Below are 20,141 nucleotides of genomic sequence, written 5' to 3' on the forward strand. Positions count from 1 at the left end.
TTACAAATTATAAGAAGACAGTAATAACCTTGCAGAATGCGCATATAATTGGCAATTGAATTTCAACATAGATAAGTGTGATGTGTTACCTTTTGGTAAGAAAAATAAGGAGGTCATATATTGGAAAATAAGAACCTAAATGAGGAAGAGGAGCATTGGGATCTAGGAATTCAATTATAAAAATCACTAAAAATAGTGACACAGGTTGTTAAAAAAGCAAACCAAGTACTAGGATTTGATATTATAATCTTGGTTTACATATTGTTGAAAATGTTATCCTTTGGATAAGAAACTGGGCAAGTACCATCAGCCTGGTCGGGTGAATGAGCAGGAGGTTCTCCCAGTGTCTTGGCCAAATATTTCTCCATCAACCAACATCATTTGTTATGGACAGGTGGGAAATGGTATAGCTGGTTTCCACTGGTCACCTCCCAACTGATCAGAGATTGTTTTTGTTTAAACTAGTCGTTCAGCCCCTACATTTTATTGGCCAAATAAACAGACGGTGACAGGTTTTAAAGACATTTAAATATTTATTGAACATGATTACCTGAAATGTTTGCAACACCACCCATGCACACTCAAGAAAAAATAGAAAGAAGGTAAAGGGTAAGAGGCATTAAGAGTTCAAGGTGTAAAAGTCTGCTGTTTTCAGGAAAACCTGTGGGATTCTATTGGAAGGTAAGTTTTAAAGTTACAGGCCTGTTTGCTGGCTGTCTTACCCTTGCTGGGTTGCTGAAGTCTTCTGGCAGTCGACACCTCAGTTTGAAGACGGTGCTGGTATTTCTTAGATCAATTTTCACAGGTGGAGGAGTTGTTAAAATGGCACTCTCTTATTTCTCTGCTGCAGTTAGTTGTCAACTCATCTCAGCCTGGTTCAACTGTCTTAGTTGGAATTGATATCTCTCTCTCTCTCTGGAATTCACGATGGCTTTTGATGTTCTTTCTGTGGCTGGTGATCTCAGACTGCTGTTTTAATAATTTGATGACTAATGACTGACTTTTTTTCTTCAAAAAGGTTACCATTAAAGGTAAATTCATAAAATGTTTGTTTCGCCCATGTGACTTTAGGCTTTCGGTTCCTGAGGGGCTTTACAATGACTTCTGATCGCAGCCCATTTTCACAGAATCACAGAATTGTTACAGTGCAGAAGGAGGCCATTCAGCCCATCGTGTCCATACTGGCTCTCTGATAGGGCATTTCACTTAGCATCATTCCCCCGCCTTCTCCCCGTAACCCTGCACATTCTTCCTTTTCATGTAACAGTCTAATTCCCTTATGAACGTTTAAATTGAACCTGCCTCCACCACGCTCTCAGGCAGCACATTCCAGACCTTAACCATTTGCTGTGTGAAAAAGTTTTTCCTCATGTTGTTTTTGCTTCTCTTACCCATTACTTTAAATCTGTGCCCTCTCGTTCTGGATCCTTTCACAAGTGGGAACAGTTTCTCTCTATCTACTCTGTCCAGAGCCCTCATGATTTTGAATACCTCTATCAAATCACCTCTTGGCCTAACTAGTCCTAACTTCTCCAATCTATCTTCATAACTGAAGTTCCTCATCCTGGAACCATTCTCGCGAATCTTTTCTGTTCTCTCTCCAATGCTCTCATGTTTTTCCGAAAGTGTGGCGCTCAGAACTGGACAAATACTCCAGCTGAGGCTGAATTAGTGTCTTATATAAGTTCTTTGCTCTTGTACGTTATGACCCAGTGAATAAAGCGTAGGATACGATATGCTTTATTAACCACTCTCTCAACCTGTCCTGCCACCTTCAATTACTTTTTAAAAATTCATTTGGGGGATGTGGGCATTGCTGGCTATGCCAGCATTTATTGCTCATCCCTAATTGCCCTTGAGAAGGTGGTGGTGAGCTGCCTTCTTGAACCACTGCAGTCCTTGGGGTGTAGGTACACCAATAGTGCTGCTAGGAAGGGAGTTCCAGGATCTTGACCCAGCAACAGTGAAGGAACGGTGATATAGTTCCAAGTCAGGACGGTGTGTGACTTGGCGGGGAACTTGCAGGTGGTGGTGTTCTCATGCATCTGCTGCCCTTGCCCTTCTAGGTGGTAGAGGTCACGGTTTGGAAGGTGCTGTTGAAGGAGCCTTGGTGAGTTGCTGCAGTGCATCTTGTAGATGGTCATTTCCTGGTTTTTGTATGACGCAAATGTTACTTGCCACATAGCAGCCCAAGCCTGGATGTTGTCCAGGTCTTGCTGCATATGGACATGGACTGCTTCAGTATCTGAGGAGTCGCGAATGGTGCTGAACATTGTGCAATCATCAGTGAACATCCCCACTTCTACACTTATGATGGAAGGAAGATCATTGATGAAGCAGCTGAAGACGATTGGGCCTAGGACACCACCCTGAGGAACTCCTGCAGTAATGTCCTGGGACTGAGATGATTGACCTGCAACAACCACAACCACAACCATCTTCCTTTGTGCTAGGTATGACTCCAACCAGCAGAGAGTTTGCCCCTGATTCCCATTGACTCTTGTTTTGCTAGGGCTCCTTGATGCCATACTCGGTCAAGTGCTGCCTTGATGTCAAGTGCAGTCACTCTCACCTCTGGAGTTCAGCTCTTTTGTCCATGTTTGGACAAAGGCTGTAATGAGTTCAGGAGCTGACTGGCCCTGGCAGAACCCAAACTGAGCATCAGTGAGCAAGTTATTGCTGAGCAAGTGTGGCTTGATAGCATTGTTGACTACCACTTCTATCACTTTGCTGATGATCGGGAGCAGACTGAAAGGGTGGTAATTGGTTCAGTCGGATTTATCCTGCTTTTTGTGTACAGGATGTACCTGGGTACTTTCCACATTGCTGGGTAGATGCCGGTATTGTAGCGATACTGGAACAGCTTGGATAGGGGTGTGGCTAGTTCTGGAGTACAAGTCCTTAGTACTATTGCCGGAATGTTGTCAGGGCCCATAGCCTTTGCAGTATCCAGTGCCTTCAGCTTTATGCACATATATACCCAGGTCATTCTGCTCCTGCATCCACTTTAGAATTGTGCCCTTTATTTTATATTGTCTCACCATATTCTTCCTACCAAACGGTGTCACTTCTCATTTCTCTGCATTGAACTTCATCAGCCACCTGTCTGCCCATTCCACCAACTTGTCTACGTCCTTTTGCAGTTCCACATTATCCTCCTCACAGTTCACAATGCTTCCAAGTTTCGTATCATCGGCAACCTTTGAAATTGTGCCATGTACACCATGGTCTAGGTCATTAATATATATCAGGAAAAATAAGGATCCCAACACTGACCCCTGGGGAACTCCACTATAAACCTTCCTCCAGCCCAAAAAATATCCATTAATCTTTGTTTCCTATCATTCAGCCAATTCCATATCCTGTTGCTACCATCCCTTTTATTCCATGAGCTATAACTTTGCTCACAAGTTTGTTGTGTGGCACTATATCAAATGCCTTTTGAAAGTCCATGTACACCACATCAATAGCAAAGCCTACATCAACCCTTTCCATTACCTCCTCAAAAAACTCCAGTAAGTTATTTAAACATGATTTTCCCTTAAGAAATCCATGCTGACTTTCTTCAATTAACCAGCATTTGTCCATGTGGCTATTAATTTTGTCCCAAAATATTCTTTGTGGAAGTTTCCCTACCACCAAAGTTAAACTAACTGACCTGTAGTTGTTGGGCTTATCTTTACAAATTTTTTTGAACAAGGGTGTAATGTTTGCAATTCTCCAGTCCTCTGTCACCACCCCCGAGTCTAAGGAAGACTGAAAAATTATGGCCACTGCCTCCGCAATTTCCACCCTCACTTCCTCTTGGATGCATCTCATCCAGTCCTGGTGTCTTATCCACTTTAAGATGAGGGATGTTCACACTTTATTGTAGTTGGAGACGGAGTGTCTGATAATGCCTTTGTTTTAGTTCACTTTGTGGATAGTCACATCTATGTGTGATGAGGTGTTTAATTTCAATGTAGTTAGGGTTAATGAGTTTCAGTTCTAGCAGACATGAATGTGTATTTCAGTTCAGGAGACGGTATGTGTCATGTTACTTTGACCTCCATCTTGTTGAAGGTAAGTCGACTAATCTTTTTAAATTGTTCTTTCTTTATATAACTCTTCGGTTTATTTTATATTTCCATTGCTACACTTCCTGTGAATACGACACATTAAATAAAGGTTGACTAGCCATTTATCTTTTTGCTGTCACAAGTGCGAAATAGCTTCCATATTTTCCAACCTACTGCATCCCAAAACTAACTCACTGTGTAAAGCACTTCATATGTTTCAATGACATGACAATGTGCTATACAAATGCTTGTATTTTTCTCTTTTTATCTCATATTTCACTGCCATATAATTTTGCAATGAAAATGATGGTTTCTGAATGGAAACAGAAAATGCTAGAAATACACAGCAGGTCAGGCAGCATCTTTGGAGAGAAAAACAGAGTTTGAACTGATGAAAGGTCACAGACGTGAGACGTTAACTCTGTTTTTCTATCCACAGTTGCTGCCTGACCTGCTGAGTATTTCCAGCATCTGCAGTATTTTGCTTTTGTATTAGGTTTCTAAATAGATCTGATTGATAGAAAATCACCTGCTCAAAGAAAGAAAGAACTTGAATTTATATAGCACCTGTCACACTTCAGGTCGTACCAAAGTGCTTTACAGTTAATTTAGTAGTTTGAAGTGTAGTCATTATTGTAATATGGGAAATGCAGCAGTCAATTTGCAAATAGTAAGATCCCTCAAACAACAATGAGATATATAACCAGATAATCAGTTTTTTTGGTGTTGGCTGAGGGATAAATGTTAGCCAGGACACTGGGAGAACATTCCTGCTCTTCTCTGAATAGTGCCATGGGATCTTTTACTGTGACCTGAGAGGATAGATTGAGCCTCAGTTTAATGTCTCATCCAAAAGATGGCAAGCCCACTAGTGCAGCACTCCCTCAGTACTGCACTGAAGTGTCCCCCTGATATGCACTCAAGTCTCTGAAAGAGGGTTTGAAATCAAAAACTTCTAAGTGAGAGACATGAGTTCTACCACTGAGCTAAGGTTAACTAAAACCTACTTTGCAGATATACAGAATATAAAGCAGATTCATTAGGTAGGTAGGCTGGGAGGGAGATGGAGGTGGAGGTGAATAGAGCGGTATTGCATTCTTCCCGACACATTTTGACCTGGATTATATCTCCCTTCTTTGTAGCCAATGTTTGAATGGTTTATTGATGGAAGATGTATTTTTTCCTTCAAATACTGAGCGATATTACAGCAGCAGAATGCAGCTGGGAGCAACAATAAAAAGGACGGATGACTCATGAAGTTGACCCTGCTGGGTTGAGTGACCTCTGTGCACTGCTCTCCCCATTTATGTTTGCCATTAGATACCAGACTGCATGGGTTTGCAGGGCTCTGTTGTGGAATGCAGAGATCGGAGAGAGGACTGTGAGCACAGGGGATGGCGGCTTCACATGTAGCTCAGTACAACAACAACTACTTGCACTTATATAGTGCCTTTAACGTAGTAAAAGCAACCCAAGGTGCTTCATAGGAACATCATCAGACAGAAGGTCACCAACAGTTTGCTAGAGCCATGATTTTACAATGTGGCTGGTTTGTGCTGCAGCAGCCATTTATACTGCCCAGTGTTGCTGACTGTAACTGGATTCAGTATGTCTTTGGCTGCCCTTGCCAAATCTAAAAGTGCCAACTGACATTGGCAAGACTACCTGTTTAGGGCTACAGATATCAAGCAGTACATGCTGATGGTGATATCTGCCCCTGAGGTAGCACTATTGGGAGGATTCTCTTAATGAGATGTCTTCTTTAAGGGTAATGATGGAAAGGACTTAATGTTTACATAGCAGCTTGTCATCTTCTCAATTGCCCCAAAGTACTTCACAGCGAATCAATTACTTTTGGAGTGCAGTCACTGTTGCTATGTAGGCAAATGCAGCAGCTAGTTTGTGCACAGCAAGATCCCACAAACAGAAGAATGACTAGTTAAGAACAGAAAGTGCTGGAAATACTCAGCAGGCCTGGCAGCATCTGTGGAGAGAGAAACAGAGTTAACGTTTCAGGTCAGTGACATTTAAAGTTCACAGACCTGAAATGCTAACTCTTTCACTCTCCACAGATGCTGCCAGACCTGCTGAGTATTTCCAGCACTTTCTGTTTTTATTTCAGATTTCCAACATCCGCAGTATTTTGCTTCCAGAATAACTAGTTAATCTGTTTTTGGTGGCGCTCATTAATGGAGAATTTTGGGCCAAAGCAGAGAACTCACTGCTATCCTTCAAATAGTGACCTGAGTTCTTAATACATACCTAAACAGATAGATCCCCTTTCAGCCCATCATCTGTATTCTACACTTCTGACAATGCAACACTCCTTTAGTACTCCACTAAAGTTAGCCTGGGTTATTTCCTCAGTCCTGGAATCTGGACTCCCTCACTGCGAAGACATGATTTGTAAGGGGAGCTAACTGCAACCATTTGACCTGAACGCTGGCAGGTCGTAGTAATACGACCATGTGCAGCTTTGAAAGAGTTAAATGACAGGGCGGGACCATGCTGGTGAGAGAGCAGTGTGATAGGGGGCTGTCGATGCGGGTCCCAGAATCTGCACCCAGGGTGAAATGGCATCGGGCGGTTAAAGAAACCTAACTAACCAAAGGGGAGGAGGGAAAGCAAAACACAGATCAAGCAAAGGGCTGAGCTGCAAGAAACTTCAAAGAAACCACAGCAAAGCAGGAACCGGGATTTAAACAGATTCGGCGAAGAAGAAGGGATGCTGGAGATTTGAGGGGTGGGAGCAGCACTGAAACATTTTCTGAGAGCTTACAAAAGTTTTCTGGGAGTTTGTAGTTTGTTGAGTTAGTGCGATTTTTTTCCTCTGGCGGTGCTGCTCCTCTTTCGGATGCTCGGTGAGAAAAGCGGATGGAGCCCAGGGCAACTCTGGTCCTCAGGGTCCTGATCTGTTGGAAACTTTTCTTTTTCTTGGACGGTAAGCGGAAAGTTTGGAAACTTTGTTCTAACTTTTGCACAGTAAGTAACATGTCTGTTGTTATTTCAGATTTGTTTAGAGTTTTAAATACAATTTTAGGAATTGCAGAATGAAGACATTTTAAAAATTGAAACCACTCTTGCATTTGTTACATAGAGAAACATTGATTTTAAAACTGCATACAAATGTTTTAAGATCTAACTTCACTGTGTTGTACTTTATAAATTCGACCGTCTCCCCAATTAGCGGGTCAGGTTTGTGTATTTTCTATTTAATATCTTCACGGGAGAATTCCCATTCATTTTTTGTTTGTCTTTCCTCCAGTTTTACTGGGAACGAGAAAAATGAAATTCTTGGGATTTATGAGGCCATCTAACTTAATTTGTTTGTTGAAGAATCTGCCCTTTAAATAATTTGATGTCTGCTGTAGGTCCCCAATCTTAAATCGCGTGCACTCTGTTTCTGAAAGAGATTGTTAATGGGATGAGATAAAAGTTGTACAGAGCAAAAAAACTAGTTCGTGTAAACAAATCTCAGGTTCCGTAAATATTGCTTTGAAGCTGTTGAAATGAGCCTTTTGTGTATTTTTGGTGCAAAGTTGTAAGTCATTGTGAAGAGGGTGGGATAGTTTAAGAAGTATGTAGTGTGTGCCTTTGATTCATAAATACAATAGCTTCTAGCCAGAGATCTTTGATTAGGGATGTGGCAATCTCAACAGGTCCATTTGAAATGGCATCTGCCTCAGGTGCTGATCCCGACACAACAGATTCCACACACATAAATACAGGCACTAACAGGAGCCCGAACAAACCTGTAATTAAATCAATTTACATTTTAAAAAACATCTTATTTTGTTTGATTTCCATTGCACTTTTGGAAACAAGTTACACGTTTAGTCAGAATTTAATTACAATGCCTCTTTTCTCTCCATCCCCAATACTATTCCATGCCAAAATTATGAACTTATACCTTACGATTCTCTCTCTGATGATTTGTGTCATGTAAAGGAGCCAGTCTCTATTTCTTCTTGTTATTTATTAATGCTTTGCTGCTAGCCTCTCCTCAGTTGGTAAATGCACAGGAAGGGCTTGGGTTCAATCTTCGGTTTGTGCTGATCTTTGATTTGGTTGGCAGTGGGTCACTAGAATTGGCCTCAGGACCGTCTGGAAAGAAGAGAGATCAGATGGTTCTCCACTCTTCTTCAATCCTGCCGGAAAGTGCTTGGCGGTGCTGCGCCTGTTACTTTCTTAACGGATCACAACAACTTGCACTTATATAGCGCCTGTAACATAGTAAAATGTCCGCAGGTGCTTCGCAGGAATGCCATCAAACAACATTTGACACCAAGCCACATAAGGAAACAATAGTATTAAGAAAATATTGGTCAAAGAGGGACGTTTTAAGGAGAATATTATAGGAGGAAATTCCAGAGCTTCAGGCCTAGGCAGCTGAAAGCATGGCTGCCAATGGTGGAGCTATGAAAATCAGAGTGTGCAAGAGGTCAGAATTAGAAGAGTGCAGAAATCTCAAAGAAAACAGATTAACTGGTTACTCATTTGATTGGTATTGATGGGGAATGGCATATTACTTACTTATCAATAGTGACTTCACTTCAAAAGCACATTACTTGAAACATTTCAGTGACATAAAGCATCATATTAGAGTCATAGAGAGATACAGCACTGAAACAGGCCCTTCAGCCCACCGAGTCTGTGCCGACCATCAAACACCCATTTTTCCTAATCCTACATTAATCCCATATTCCCTACCACATCCCCACCTTCCCTCAATTCTCCTACCACCTACCTACACTAGGGGCAATTTACAATGGCCAATTTACCTATCAACCTGCAAGTCTTTGGCTGTGGGAGGAAACCAGAGCACCCGACGAAACCCACGTGGTCACAGGGAGAACTTGCAAACTCCACACAGGCAGTACCCAGAACTGAACCCAGGTCGCTGGAGCTGTGAGGCTGCAGTGCTAACCACTGCACCACTGTGCCGCCCCCCCAAAAAAATATTGTACTAGGCATTTTGGAGTTTTTTTTTATGCAGTGAGTTATGTTCTGGGATGCACTGCCTAAAACGCTGTTGCAATCAGATTCAATAATAACTTTCAGAAGGGAATGCGATATATCATTGAAAACAAGAAAGTGAAGGATGATGGGAAAGAGCAGGGGATTGGGACTAATTGAATAGCTCTTTCAAAGAACCAGCACAGGCACAAGGGGCAGAATGGCCTGCTGCTGTGCCTTATGATTCTATGAGTTATATATTTCCTTACCATAGTATCAAAATATCTCAGTGATATATGCAGTAGATTAGTTTTTTGGAGCACGGTGTAGGCAAATTAAATGGCTATTCTGTACCAGGAACATGGCACCAGCAAGAATGCATGGCTGAGTGAGGAATGTTCCCCAGGACACTGGAAGAACTCCCTGCTCCTCTTCTAAGTGTGCCATGGGACCTTTAACATCCACCAAACAAGAGATGGGACCTTAGTTTAATATCCTAACTGAAGTGTGGTTCTTCTGACAGTGCAGCTGTCCTTGGCGCCTGTGTCTGGTTTATGTTTATAGGATTTTTACCTCAGAATTCTAAAGAGCTTTTGTTCGCATAGTTCTTAATTATGAGTGGCAGATTTAGGGCAGACTCAAATGATTGATCCTACCAGCTGCTGAGGTCAGGTGTAGCAGGAGATGCAGTCTGGGTCTTATTGGTTATGTTCACCCATTCAGCTCACTCTGCTGTCAGTTGGCTATATACAGCTGGTGGTATGTACTGGCATAGGAGATGTAGCCAGGCTACACAGGTAGCGCCAGGATTCCTGGGTGCAAATCAAAGTGGCAGGATCCTTTAGGAGACCCCTTGCCAATGATTTTGTTTGTAAAATATAACTTACAGAATGCGCATGATGAGTCTTCATTCAGTGCCAGAGAATGATTCAGTGTAGAAGTCAGGTCTGTTCCTGCAGGGATGAAGGGAAACACATAGCTGTTGGAAAACATCTGTTAAGCAATTACATGCACACTGATGTCATGCAGACCTCCCACCTGCCAAGAATGAGGCATATTAATTTTGTCATATGAACATTGATTTTAAACTGTTGCTGGAGTGAGGAAATGACTTGTTAAACAGATCAGCCGTGGCTGGAAAAAACATTTACATACGAACAGATGGTGCTTGTGGAGACAAAGGACCATTCCCTGACACATTCAACCCACAATGGACTTTGATCACCAGATATTGAAGGTGAGGAAGCTCACATTACAGGATGACGGCTAAGATGGCCGAATCCACAAACAGACGTGGTCAAACAAGCTAGTCACATGACTAACCTGCTGGGCAACCTGAGTTTTTTTTTGAATTGTACCAACAGGTTGAACTGAGAAAGACTGTTTGCTCCCGGACTGAGAAGACTTCTCCTGTCTGCTTCCAAATATTTCTCACAAGCCTCTGGACCTACTGAGGACACGTGAACCTCAAAAGAGAAATGTCTCCTACATTGAACGAGGTTTAAGAAGAATACTAGGCCCCAACGAAAAGCGAGACCTACTTACAATCAAGGACTCTACATCGAGATCGAAGAACTGTAACCAAAACCATCTTCAGATATTGCCTCAAACTTTTCCACTTTATTTCTTCTGCTCTTTTTTGTCTCTATCTGCGTGTGTGTATCCCGTATGCATACTAATGTGGGCACATTGTGTATCCGTAGGCGTTAACTGAATTAGAGTTTAAGTTTAATAAATTTCAACCTTTTTTAAACCTAAGAAAACCTGTTTGTGCTGGTTTCTTTGCCTTATAATTGGAAAGCAGTGAACAAGGAGTCACCAAGGGGGAGCTAAAAACAGTGTGTTTAAAATTAAACCCTGTTATGGTAAGACCAGGTGAAGGCTGAGAGGGAACCTTAAACCCCTTTCTCACCTGGTTGTAACACTGAGTACCGTGCTCATATTTGCACTGTGGATAAAGCTTTGGTATCATTCGAAGAGGCCTGGGAGCCTGTCATAATAACAATTTGCAATTATATACATTCCTTGCCTGCAGAAGGATGTGTCTGAGCACTTTACAATAAGGAGGGAAGGGATACAATGGACACCAAGTGTGGGGAAGGAGAGGGAAGGGACTGCAAATGCTTTGAGGAAGTTATTACTCGCCCAGTGGGTGCAGGGAACTCTGAAGTACTTTAGCAAGAGGGGTTTTTCATCAGAGAAAGGTCCTGGTCCTTGTTAGTGACCTTTTGCTGCAGCATCATTATTTCCCTGATTGTTGATGTCATCTCATGACGTCCAGCCATTAATGGGCTGGCTCAGGAATTGTTGTCTGTACTTGATACCTATACATGCGAACTGTGCAGCAGGAGTCAATAGATAATAATCAAGTATTAGGACACCTGGTAGCCAGTGGCACTGGAGCTAACTTTGGCCGCGACTGCAACCTTGGCTGAGGTCTAGTGATTCAGCCAGACTAGGGTTTGAACCTTAGAACATCTGGGTTGATATGGCTCTGAGTTAACAACAAAAACATTGAAGGAGTGTAATCCAATTAACCTGGATTAATCGTAATGATTAGAGAAGTGAATAATGTAGATCAAGCAAGCTATTTAACTTGCACTGCGATTGCAGAGTTAGAAAATGTAAACATAAAGGTAGGAATCTGAAATGAAATGAGAGATTAGAAAAAGTATTTTTCCCATTGAGACATGGAATGGCTGCCAGCAAAAATTACTTAATAACTCATTGACATTACAGGCAGCTAAGAGCTGGCTAATTATCCGTTTGTTAAATGTTCTAAGTATAAGGATAGACTGATGCTCAACTGATCTGGCAGATGGTAATTAAGGGATGGTGTAATGCAGGTGCTCAGAGAGGCGGGATACGGCACTGGGATGCATACACAAAGTGTACAGATTAACGTTCTGGTGGTTTCCACCAAGTAGCCTCATGGATCAAGGAGAATTTGCACAGCCTTATCCTGGAAGATTTGTCTATAGAAGATCTTCCAAGCTAAGAACAATTTTGAACATCCGTCAAGGACCATTGGTTAGGCCGCACATAGACCAGGTAATCCAAATGCAGCAGGCCCAATGCCAGCTGCATTCAATTCAACCATTGACCGAAAACTGAACTGGAGTAGCCATATAAATACCGTGGCTACAAGAGCAGGTCAGAAGCTAGGAATCCTGAGGCGAGTAACTCACCTCCTGACTCCCCAAAGCCTGTCCACAATCTACAAGGCACAAGTCAGGAGTGTGATGGAATACTCTCCACTTGCCTGGATGGGTGCAGCTCCAACAACACTCAAGAAGCTCGACACCATCCAGGACAAAGCGGCCCGCTTGATTGGCACCCCATCTACAAACATTCACTCCCTCCACCACCGACGCACAGTGGCAGCAGTGTGTACCATCTACAAGATGCACTGCAGCAATGCACCAAGGCTCCTTAGACAGCACCTTCCAAACCCGCGACCTCTACCAACTAGAAGGACAAGGGCAGCAAATACGTGGGAATGCCACCACCTGCAAGTTCCCCTCCAAGTCACACACCATCCTGACTTGGAACTATATCACCGTTCCTTCACTGTCGCTGGGTCAAAATCCTGGAACTCCCTTCCTAACAGCACTGTGGGTGTACCTACCCCACATGGACTGCAGCAGTTCAAGAAGGCAGCTCACCACCACCTTCTCAAGGGCAATTAGGGATGGGCAATAAATGCTGGCCTGGCCAGCGACGCCCACATCCCGTGAATAAATAAAAAAAAACAACATCCTAAAATAGAAACAAATACTGTAGATGTTGGAAATCTGAAATAAAAACAGAAAGTGCTGGAAATACTCAGCAGGCCTGGCAGCATCTGTGGAGAAAGAAACAAAAGTTAATGTTTTGGGTCTGTGACCTTTCATCCAAAGAAAGGTCACAGACCTGAAACGTTAACTCTGTTTCGCTCTCCACAGATGCTGCCAGGCCTGCTGAGTATTTCCAGCACTTCCTGTTTTATTATCCCAAATATATTATCTGAAGGACATAGGAACATAAGAAATAGGAGCAGGAGGCGGCCATTCGGCCCCTCATGCCTGCCCCGCCATCCAATAAGATCGTGGCTGATGTGCCTCAGACCTCAACTCCTCTTTCGTGCCAGCTCCTCATAGCCCTCAATTCCCCGATATTTCAAAAATCTATTTACCTCCTCTTTAAATACTTTCAGTGATGTAAGAACATAAGTATATCCAAAGGAGCTAATGCCTATTTTAGGTGGTTATAAGGGGCACCTCTTCAGTGACCAAACCAATATGGAGTCCACCGTGTTTTTGACACTGTTTGGATGTGGGATGTCTGCCTCTTAATGTCGACCTCTTTGCACCCACTTTTCCCCTCTGAGGTCTAATTTTAACCACAAGTTCCAGAATTACCAGCAAGCATTTACTGTAATTGCATCTTTCTAAGTTCTTTAGTAATTGTTATTTTAATGCTGTCTTGTGATTTCTGTTCTGTTTTGGAATGCAGTGATCATGTGTACACCTGGACAACAATCTGTCTTCTGTGCTAGTAAACAGTTATTACTATACGAGCCAGGAGAAGTACCAAGCTAAGATTAAAAAGCAATCTCTGATTGTTTGCTGGGTGACTATGTTGCCATGTGTGGTACTGAGCCACACAGACAAGGAAGTTCTCCGATTCAATCTCTGAACTTTACTGAGTTAGCTGATGTCAGCCTGGGTGCCTGCCCATGATTGTTATTGAGCGACTGCGGCAGTAATTCCCCACACAGTCAAATAGTCCCACTAATGGTTGCTGTCTGGGTTTGGCATTTGGGGGAGATACTGAAGGGTCAAGAAAGAAAGAAAGGCATGCATTCATACAGCAGCTTTCAGAATGTGCCGAAGACCTTTACAGCCAATGAAGTATTTTTTAAAGTGTGGTGCCAGTTGTAATGTAGGAAGCACTGCAGCCAATGTGCACATAGCATGCTCCCACGTATAGGGATATGATAATGAGCAGATAATTTGTTTTGGTGTTGGTTGTGAGATAAATATTGGCCAGGACACATGGGAGAGCTCCCCTGCTCTTTTTCAAAATAGTGCCATGGGATCTTTTATGCCCAGCTGAGAGGGTAAATGGGGTCTCGGTCTCATCCGAGTGACGGCACCTCCAACAATGCAGCACTTCCTCAGTGCTGCACTGAAGAGTTAGCCTAGACTTTGTTCTCGAGCTTCTGGAGAGGGACTTTAATCTCTGACCTTCTGACTCAGAGGTGAGAGTGCTACCACTGAGCCACAGCTGACACAGGTGAACTGTATCTTGGCAGGAGTCAGCGGAGGTGAAAGAATGGAATAAGGAGAAAATGGTAATTCAGTGCACTGAGGTGCAAAGCAGGGCACCATTAATAAAATCAAAAAGATCCTTTTCTTGGCCACTCAAATTCCTTCATGTTTCTCCCTTTTCTCCTCCTCTCCTGAAAATGGTGCCTTGAGTTTACAGCTGCCATTTTGTTCTGGTAAATTTTTTGGGACGTTCATTTATTAGCCATGGGTCAAAAATCATGCTTATAGTTTTTCTAGGCCCAGACCCTCAGTTGGGAGCATGGAATGAAGAATTCGGCCTTAGTATCACAACCCAACCTCTGACCAGTGCTTCTGTCCCACTAGGCTCTGAGCCAGGAGCTAAGTTTATGAGATTGACGTCGCTATTTGATGTTGTTAAAACAAAGCTAGCTTTAATGGCCTCAGGTAGCTTACACTGAGTATAATAGCTGTCCTGCTGTCCTGTGTGAAGAACTGACCTATCTTCCTTGCATTGGATGCAGTGCACAAACCACCAGTAAAGCAATCGTGTTCATAATCCCCTGGGCTGAAATAAGGCCAGTTTTGCTTAGCTTAGTGCTGTTATCGATTTTACTTGCTAATGAGTGCTTTACTGCTTCTGAATGGCATTGTGATCTTACTGGCACAACTGCTTTGACACCATTGAATTCCCAATCATTGCACACAGGGAGCTTTATACATTACTCAGCCCTATGCTGTGTGAGTGACTATGGCATGAAGGCGTCAGAGGGTAACTTCATTCAGCTCGCACTGCCAACAGGGAAAGGAGCACAGGTCGGGGATTTGGAGCTACGGTTCCCTATCTGTGACCTAGACTCCCTTTGAGTGGATTGGGAGTGTGAGGTGGGTGAAGATACCGTCACATTTTCAGGAAGACTTCAGTATATGCCTGAGATAGACAACATCATTAAAAAAGAATTACAATGTAGCATCAGCCAGTGTGTGGTAAAGGCCTGCTTGGGTCTGCAAAAAAAAAAACCCGACCCGAGCCTGACAGAACCACATCTGACCCGGCTCGAGTCCTTCCATTTTTTTTTTCCTGCGCCCGATCCGACCCGACCATCAGTTAACTTACCTTCAGTTTTTCACTTTGTTGCTGATCTGCACAAGCTTAAAATAACTGTAACAAAACCACGTTTCTAGTCCAAAAATTACATTAACATTGGAGCCACTTGCCTATGATCGAGCGTGTCGACCCGGCCCGACCTGAGCCTCAGTGCCGGACCCAGAAGTGCAACCCGACCCAAACCGAACCCGACACATGTTGTCGGGTTCAGGTCAGGTAGCAGGTCTTTAGTGTGTGCTCAAGTCGTACAATCCAGCAAGGTTCCAGGTTTGGTTCCAGGTCCTGAGATAGTTCAACTTGATTGGCCCAGCAGCACAGCTGCTACAGTTGGCATGAGGTTTCCTGGCCTTGGAAGAGAGGGAAAAAAACAATCGTCCAGGTTCTGCACATCTGATCGCGACCCAGAGACTGTGAATGTGGGAGTCCCATTGATCCTTAGACAAATTCTTGTTTCCCATTGGCACTTGTTTCCCTGGACAGCCACAAAGCTGGTACTGAATATTTGGCTTTGGCACACCTGGACTAGAAAGGAAAAACATTAGGGTTTGCACTCCTGATCACTAGGCCAGTGGCTCCTGCTGGAACACACAGGTGTGTAGATATCAGATGAGAACAAGGTCTGACTTGATCAATGGACAAAAGGAAAATACTGCGGATGCTGGAAATCAGAAACAACACAGAAAATGCTGGACATACTCAGCAGGTCATGTGGCATTTGAGAAGCGAAAAACAGAGTTAATGTTTCAGGTCTGTGACCTGATGAAAAGTCTCGACAATAACTTATATTTATATAGTGTCTTTAATGCAGTAAAACATCCCAAAGTATGTTACAGGAACATTATCAAACACAATTTGACACCGAGCTACATAAGAAGATATTTGGCCAACCTTTTGGTCCTCTGACCTAGGAGGTAGGTTTTACGAGTCTTAAACAAGGAAAGAGAGGTGGAGTGGGAATTCCAGAGCTTAGGGTCTTGGCAGCTGACGGCACAGGCACTAGATTATATCTGAGTGTTAAATTCTTTGCACAGGATATGACTATGTCACGGAGACTGGCTTCTCTCCCTTTGCACCCCAGTTCACACTGGCTCTGATCTTACTCCCTCAGTCCTCCTCTTCCCCATCCACTAATGGTGATCAAATAATTAAGAAAAGACTGACAGCCATGTGAGAAATTAAGTTTAACAAAAAAAATCACAACCTAAAAGAGAACAAATGGAACTTTGTAACCACTTCCTCCCTACATCTTCAACACAAAACCTCTGAATTCTAGACAATGTTTCCTTCTTTCTTAGTGAGGTCCTGAAGACTTGTCCCCAAAGGATATGGAACCAAGGTGGTTTAATGGAGATGAGATATAGAGCAGTCATGATCTATTTGAATGGTGGACAAAGCTTGAATGTTCGAATAGCTTCCTTCTTTCCCTAGTTCACTTTGGTCACTTTGACCATCATGCGAAAAAAAAGGTAGAAAAAAAGTTACGTGAGGTCTAATTGTGGGACTGAAAGTAAACAAATGGGCACACCGAACTGAAGAAAGAAACACTGTGTGTGAGAGACTTGCACCTGAAAAGCACAAGTTTAATCCAAATAATGCTACTTAGTCTGAGCTGAGTTGTTTGATCCTAGCCAGGGTTGCTGTCGTCAGTCCGGTCGATCATTGTGTCCTGGGCTGGGAGGGGAATGTCAGCCAAGATTCCTGCTATCCATTCTCCTATAATCCATGTTGGAAAGTCCATGAATGGGCATTGAGGAAGTACTGGAATCTGTCTCCGGTATAGCAAAGTATTAATACGGGTATTAATATTAATACTGGTATTAATACAGGCAAACCAATCACCAGGATAGGTGTTAAATGGTTATGTAATTGAGGTGAAGAAGGAGCTGCGGGACCCGAGAGAAGTCCTGTGAAAAGGTGCCCCGAACACCCAAAACATCCACGAACGGCCCCCCCGGCCGCAACTTCAAAGCGCCCGCGGGAGATGGCTCGGAGAGCATCTGCAGCGCACTGTCGGCAATGCTGCATGCCTTTATTTAAACCACTGCAAAAAAAAAAACCCTTAGCAAATGTAATCACCTCTAAGTCTGCCAAATGATGCTTCACCTCCCGAAGGACGTGGATGAGCTTTCCGGACGTCGATGGTGGGCACTGAGGAAATGGCTTATTACCTGCACCAGATTCCACCCCCCCTCCCCCCCCCCCCCTTTACCCCCCTTCCACCCCCCCCACCCCCGTCCCCTTCCCTGCTCCACCCTCTCAGCTCACCCCCTCACAACCCCGTCCCAGCCCGCCCCCCCCTCGCACCATCTTCACCCCGCACCCCCTTCCCCTGCACCCCCCCCCCACCCCCTCCCTCTACCCCTCCCCCTTGCATCCCCTCCTCCCACCGGCACCATCCTACACCTGTGTAGGGGCCCCAACAACCCCACTGCCTTGTGGGCGTCTCGGGAGAGACCAAGGCTAAGGGAGTAAACCCTAACAGAAAATCCGGAGCGGAACCCCGTAGGCGGTCATGTGTCACCTTTGGCATGTTTCCGGCAGTTCCTGCAGCCATACTGGTGCCAAACGTCGTGTCCTGCACTCCTTTGGACCCCACCAGAAAGGCCGAGAGGGGGGTTTTGACGACTGGGCAACTCTCAACCTCCATAAATTTGCCCAGGCATGCGCCATGGAGAGGTCACTCCATAGTTGCCTCACAGCGACTAAAACAACACGGAAGGCAGCAGTTACGGGTTATAAGTCCAGATAAATTGGCGTAGAAACTGGGCGCCACGGGTTGCCTTTGTCGGTGGGAGAGGTCATTGCACCTCACTGGACAGCTACCGCCCGCCTCAAACCGGGCAGCCCCCGGTCAATAAGGTTCTGTCCCGCCACAGTCTGCCTGCTTCAATGGGTGCTTGGAGCTCAGGGTCATTGCCCGAAAGGTGGACTGATACACCGCACCAAACAACATGAAAAATGGAAAGAAGGTACCAGCCCTTCGCTTTGCAAGCTGGAACGTCAGAACTATGTGTCCTGGCCTGTCGGAAGACCTTACACAAATCAACGATTCTCGGAAGACCGCCATCATTAACAACGAGCTCAGTAGATTCAATGTGGACATTGCAGCACTTCAGGAGACTCGCCTCCCCGCGAGTGGCTCTCTAGCAGAGCAAGACTACACCTTCTTCTGGCAGGGTAGGGATCCTGAAGAACCAAGACAGCATGGAGTGGGCTTCGCCATCAGAAACTCCTTGCTCAGCATGATAGAGCCTCCCTCAAATGGCTCGGAACGCATACTGTCCATCCGACTGCTCACCACCTCTGGTCCAGTACACCTACTCAGCATCTATGCTCCAACACTCTGTTCCGCACCTGAAGCTAAAGACCAGTTCTATGAACAACTCCATAACATCATTAGCAGCATCCCCAACACCGAACACCTATTCCTGCTGGGGGACTTTAATGCCAGGGTTGGGGCCGACCATGACTCATGGCCCTCCTGCCTTGGGCGCTATGGCATTGGAAGGATGAATGAGAATGGACAGAGACTGCTTGAGTTGTGTACCTATCATAACCTCTGCATCACCAACTCGTTCTTTCACACTAAACCCTGTCACCAGGTTTCATGGAGGCACCCAAGATCACGTCGTTGGCACCAGCTAGACCTCATTGTCACAAGGCGAGTCTCTTTAAACAGTGTTCAAATCACACGCAGCTTCCACAGTGCGGACTGCGACACCGACCACTCCCTGGTGTGCAGCAAGGTTAGACTCAGACCAAAGAAGTTGCATCATTCCAAGCAGAAGGGCCACCCGCGCATCAACACGAGCAGAATTTCTCACCCACAGCTGTTACAAAAATTTCTAAATTCACTTGTAACAGCCCTTCAAAACACTCCCACAGGGGATGCTGAGACCAAGTGGGCCCACATCAGAGACGCCATCTATGAGTCAGCTTTGACCACCTACGGCAAAAGTGCGAAGAGAAATGCAGACTGGTTTCAATCTCATAATGAAGAGCTGGAACCTGTCATAGCCGCTAAGCGCATTGCACTTTTGAACTACAAGAAAGCCCCCAGCGATTTAACATCCGCAGCACTTAAAGCAGCCAGAAGTACTGCACAAAGAACAGCTAGGCGTTGCGCAAACGACTACTGGCGACACCTATGCAGTCATATTCAGCTGGCCTCAGACACCGGAAACTTCAGAGGAATGTATGATGGCATGAAGAGAGCTCTTGGGCCAACCATCAAGAAGATCACCCCCCTCAAATCTAAATCGGGGGACATAATCACTGACCAACGCAAACAGATGGACCGCTGGGTTGAGCACTACCTAGAACTGTACTCCAGGGAGAATGCTGTCACTGAGACTGCCCTCAATGCAGCCCAGCCTCTACCAGTCATGGATGAGCTGGACATACAGCCAACCAAATCAGAACTCAGTGATGCCATTGATTCCCTAGCCAGCGGAAAAGCCCCTGGGAAGGACAGCATTACCCCTGAAATAATCAAGAGTGCCAAGCCTGCTATACTCTCAGCACTACATGAACTGCTATGCCTGTGCTGGGACGAGGGAGCAGTACCCCAGGACATGCGCGATGCCAACATCATCACCCTCTATAAAAACAAAGGTGACCGCGGTGACTGCAACAACTACTGTGGAATCTGCCTGCTCAGCATAGTGGGGAAAGTCTTTGCTCGAGTCGCTCTGAACAGGCTCCAGAAGCTGGCCGAGCGCGTCTACCCTGAGGCACAGTGTGGCTTTC

General features: G+C 44.6%; 1 protein-coding gene across 2 annotated transcripts in view; it reads left to right on the forward strand.

The window, feature by feature from the left end:
* The window catches only part of robo4 (roundabout, axon guidance receptor, homolog 4 (Drosophila)), a 160,462-nt gene that overhangs the window by 16,294 nt on the left and 124,027 nt on the right, over window positions 1–20,141 (forward strand). Inside the window, exon 1 of one of the 2 annotated variants that reach the window (XM_068053836.1) lies at window positions 6,502–6,999. The exons of the other annotated variant lie outside the window; for it this stretch is intronic. Coding sequence (XP_067909937.1) covers window positions 6,933–6,999 — 67 coding nt within the window. The 5' untranslated portion in view covers window positions 6,502–6,932. Of the gene's footprint in view, window positions 1–6,501; window positions 7,000–20,141 lie in introns of those variants that run through there. 2 annotated transcript variants of the gene reach the window in all.

This window comes from Heterodontus francisci, chromosome 22, assembly GCF_036365525.1.
Source record: "Heterodontus francisci isolate sHetFra1 chromosome 22, sHetFra1.hap1, whole genome shotgun sequence".
Classification (NCBI taxonomy): Eukaryota; Metazoa; Chordata; class Chondrichthyes; order Heterodontiformes; family Heterodontidae; genus Heterodontus; species Heterodontus francisci.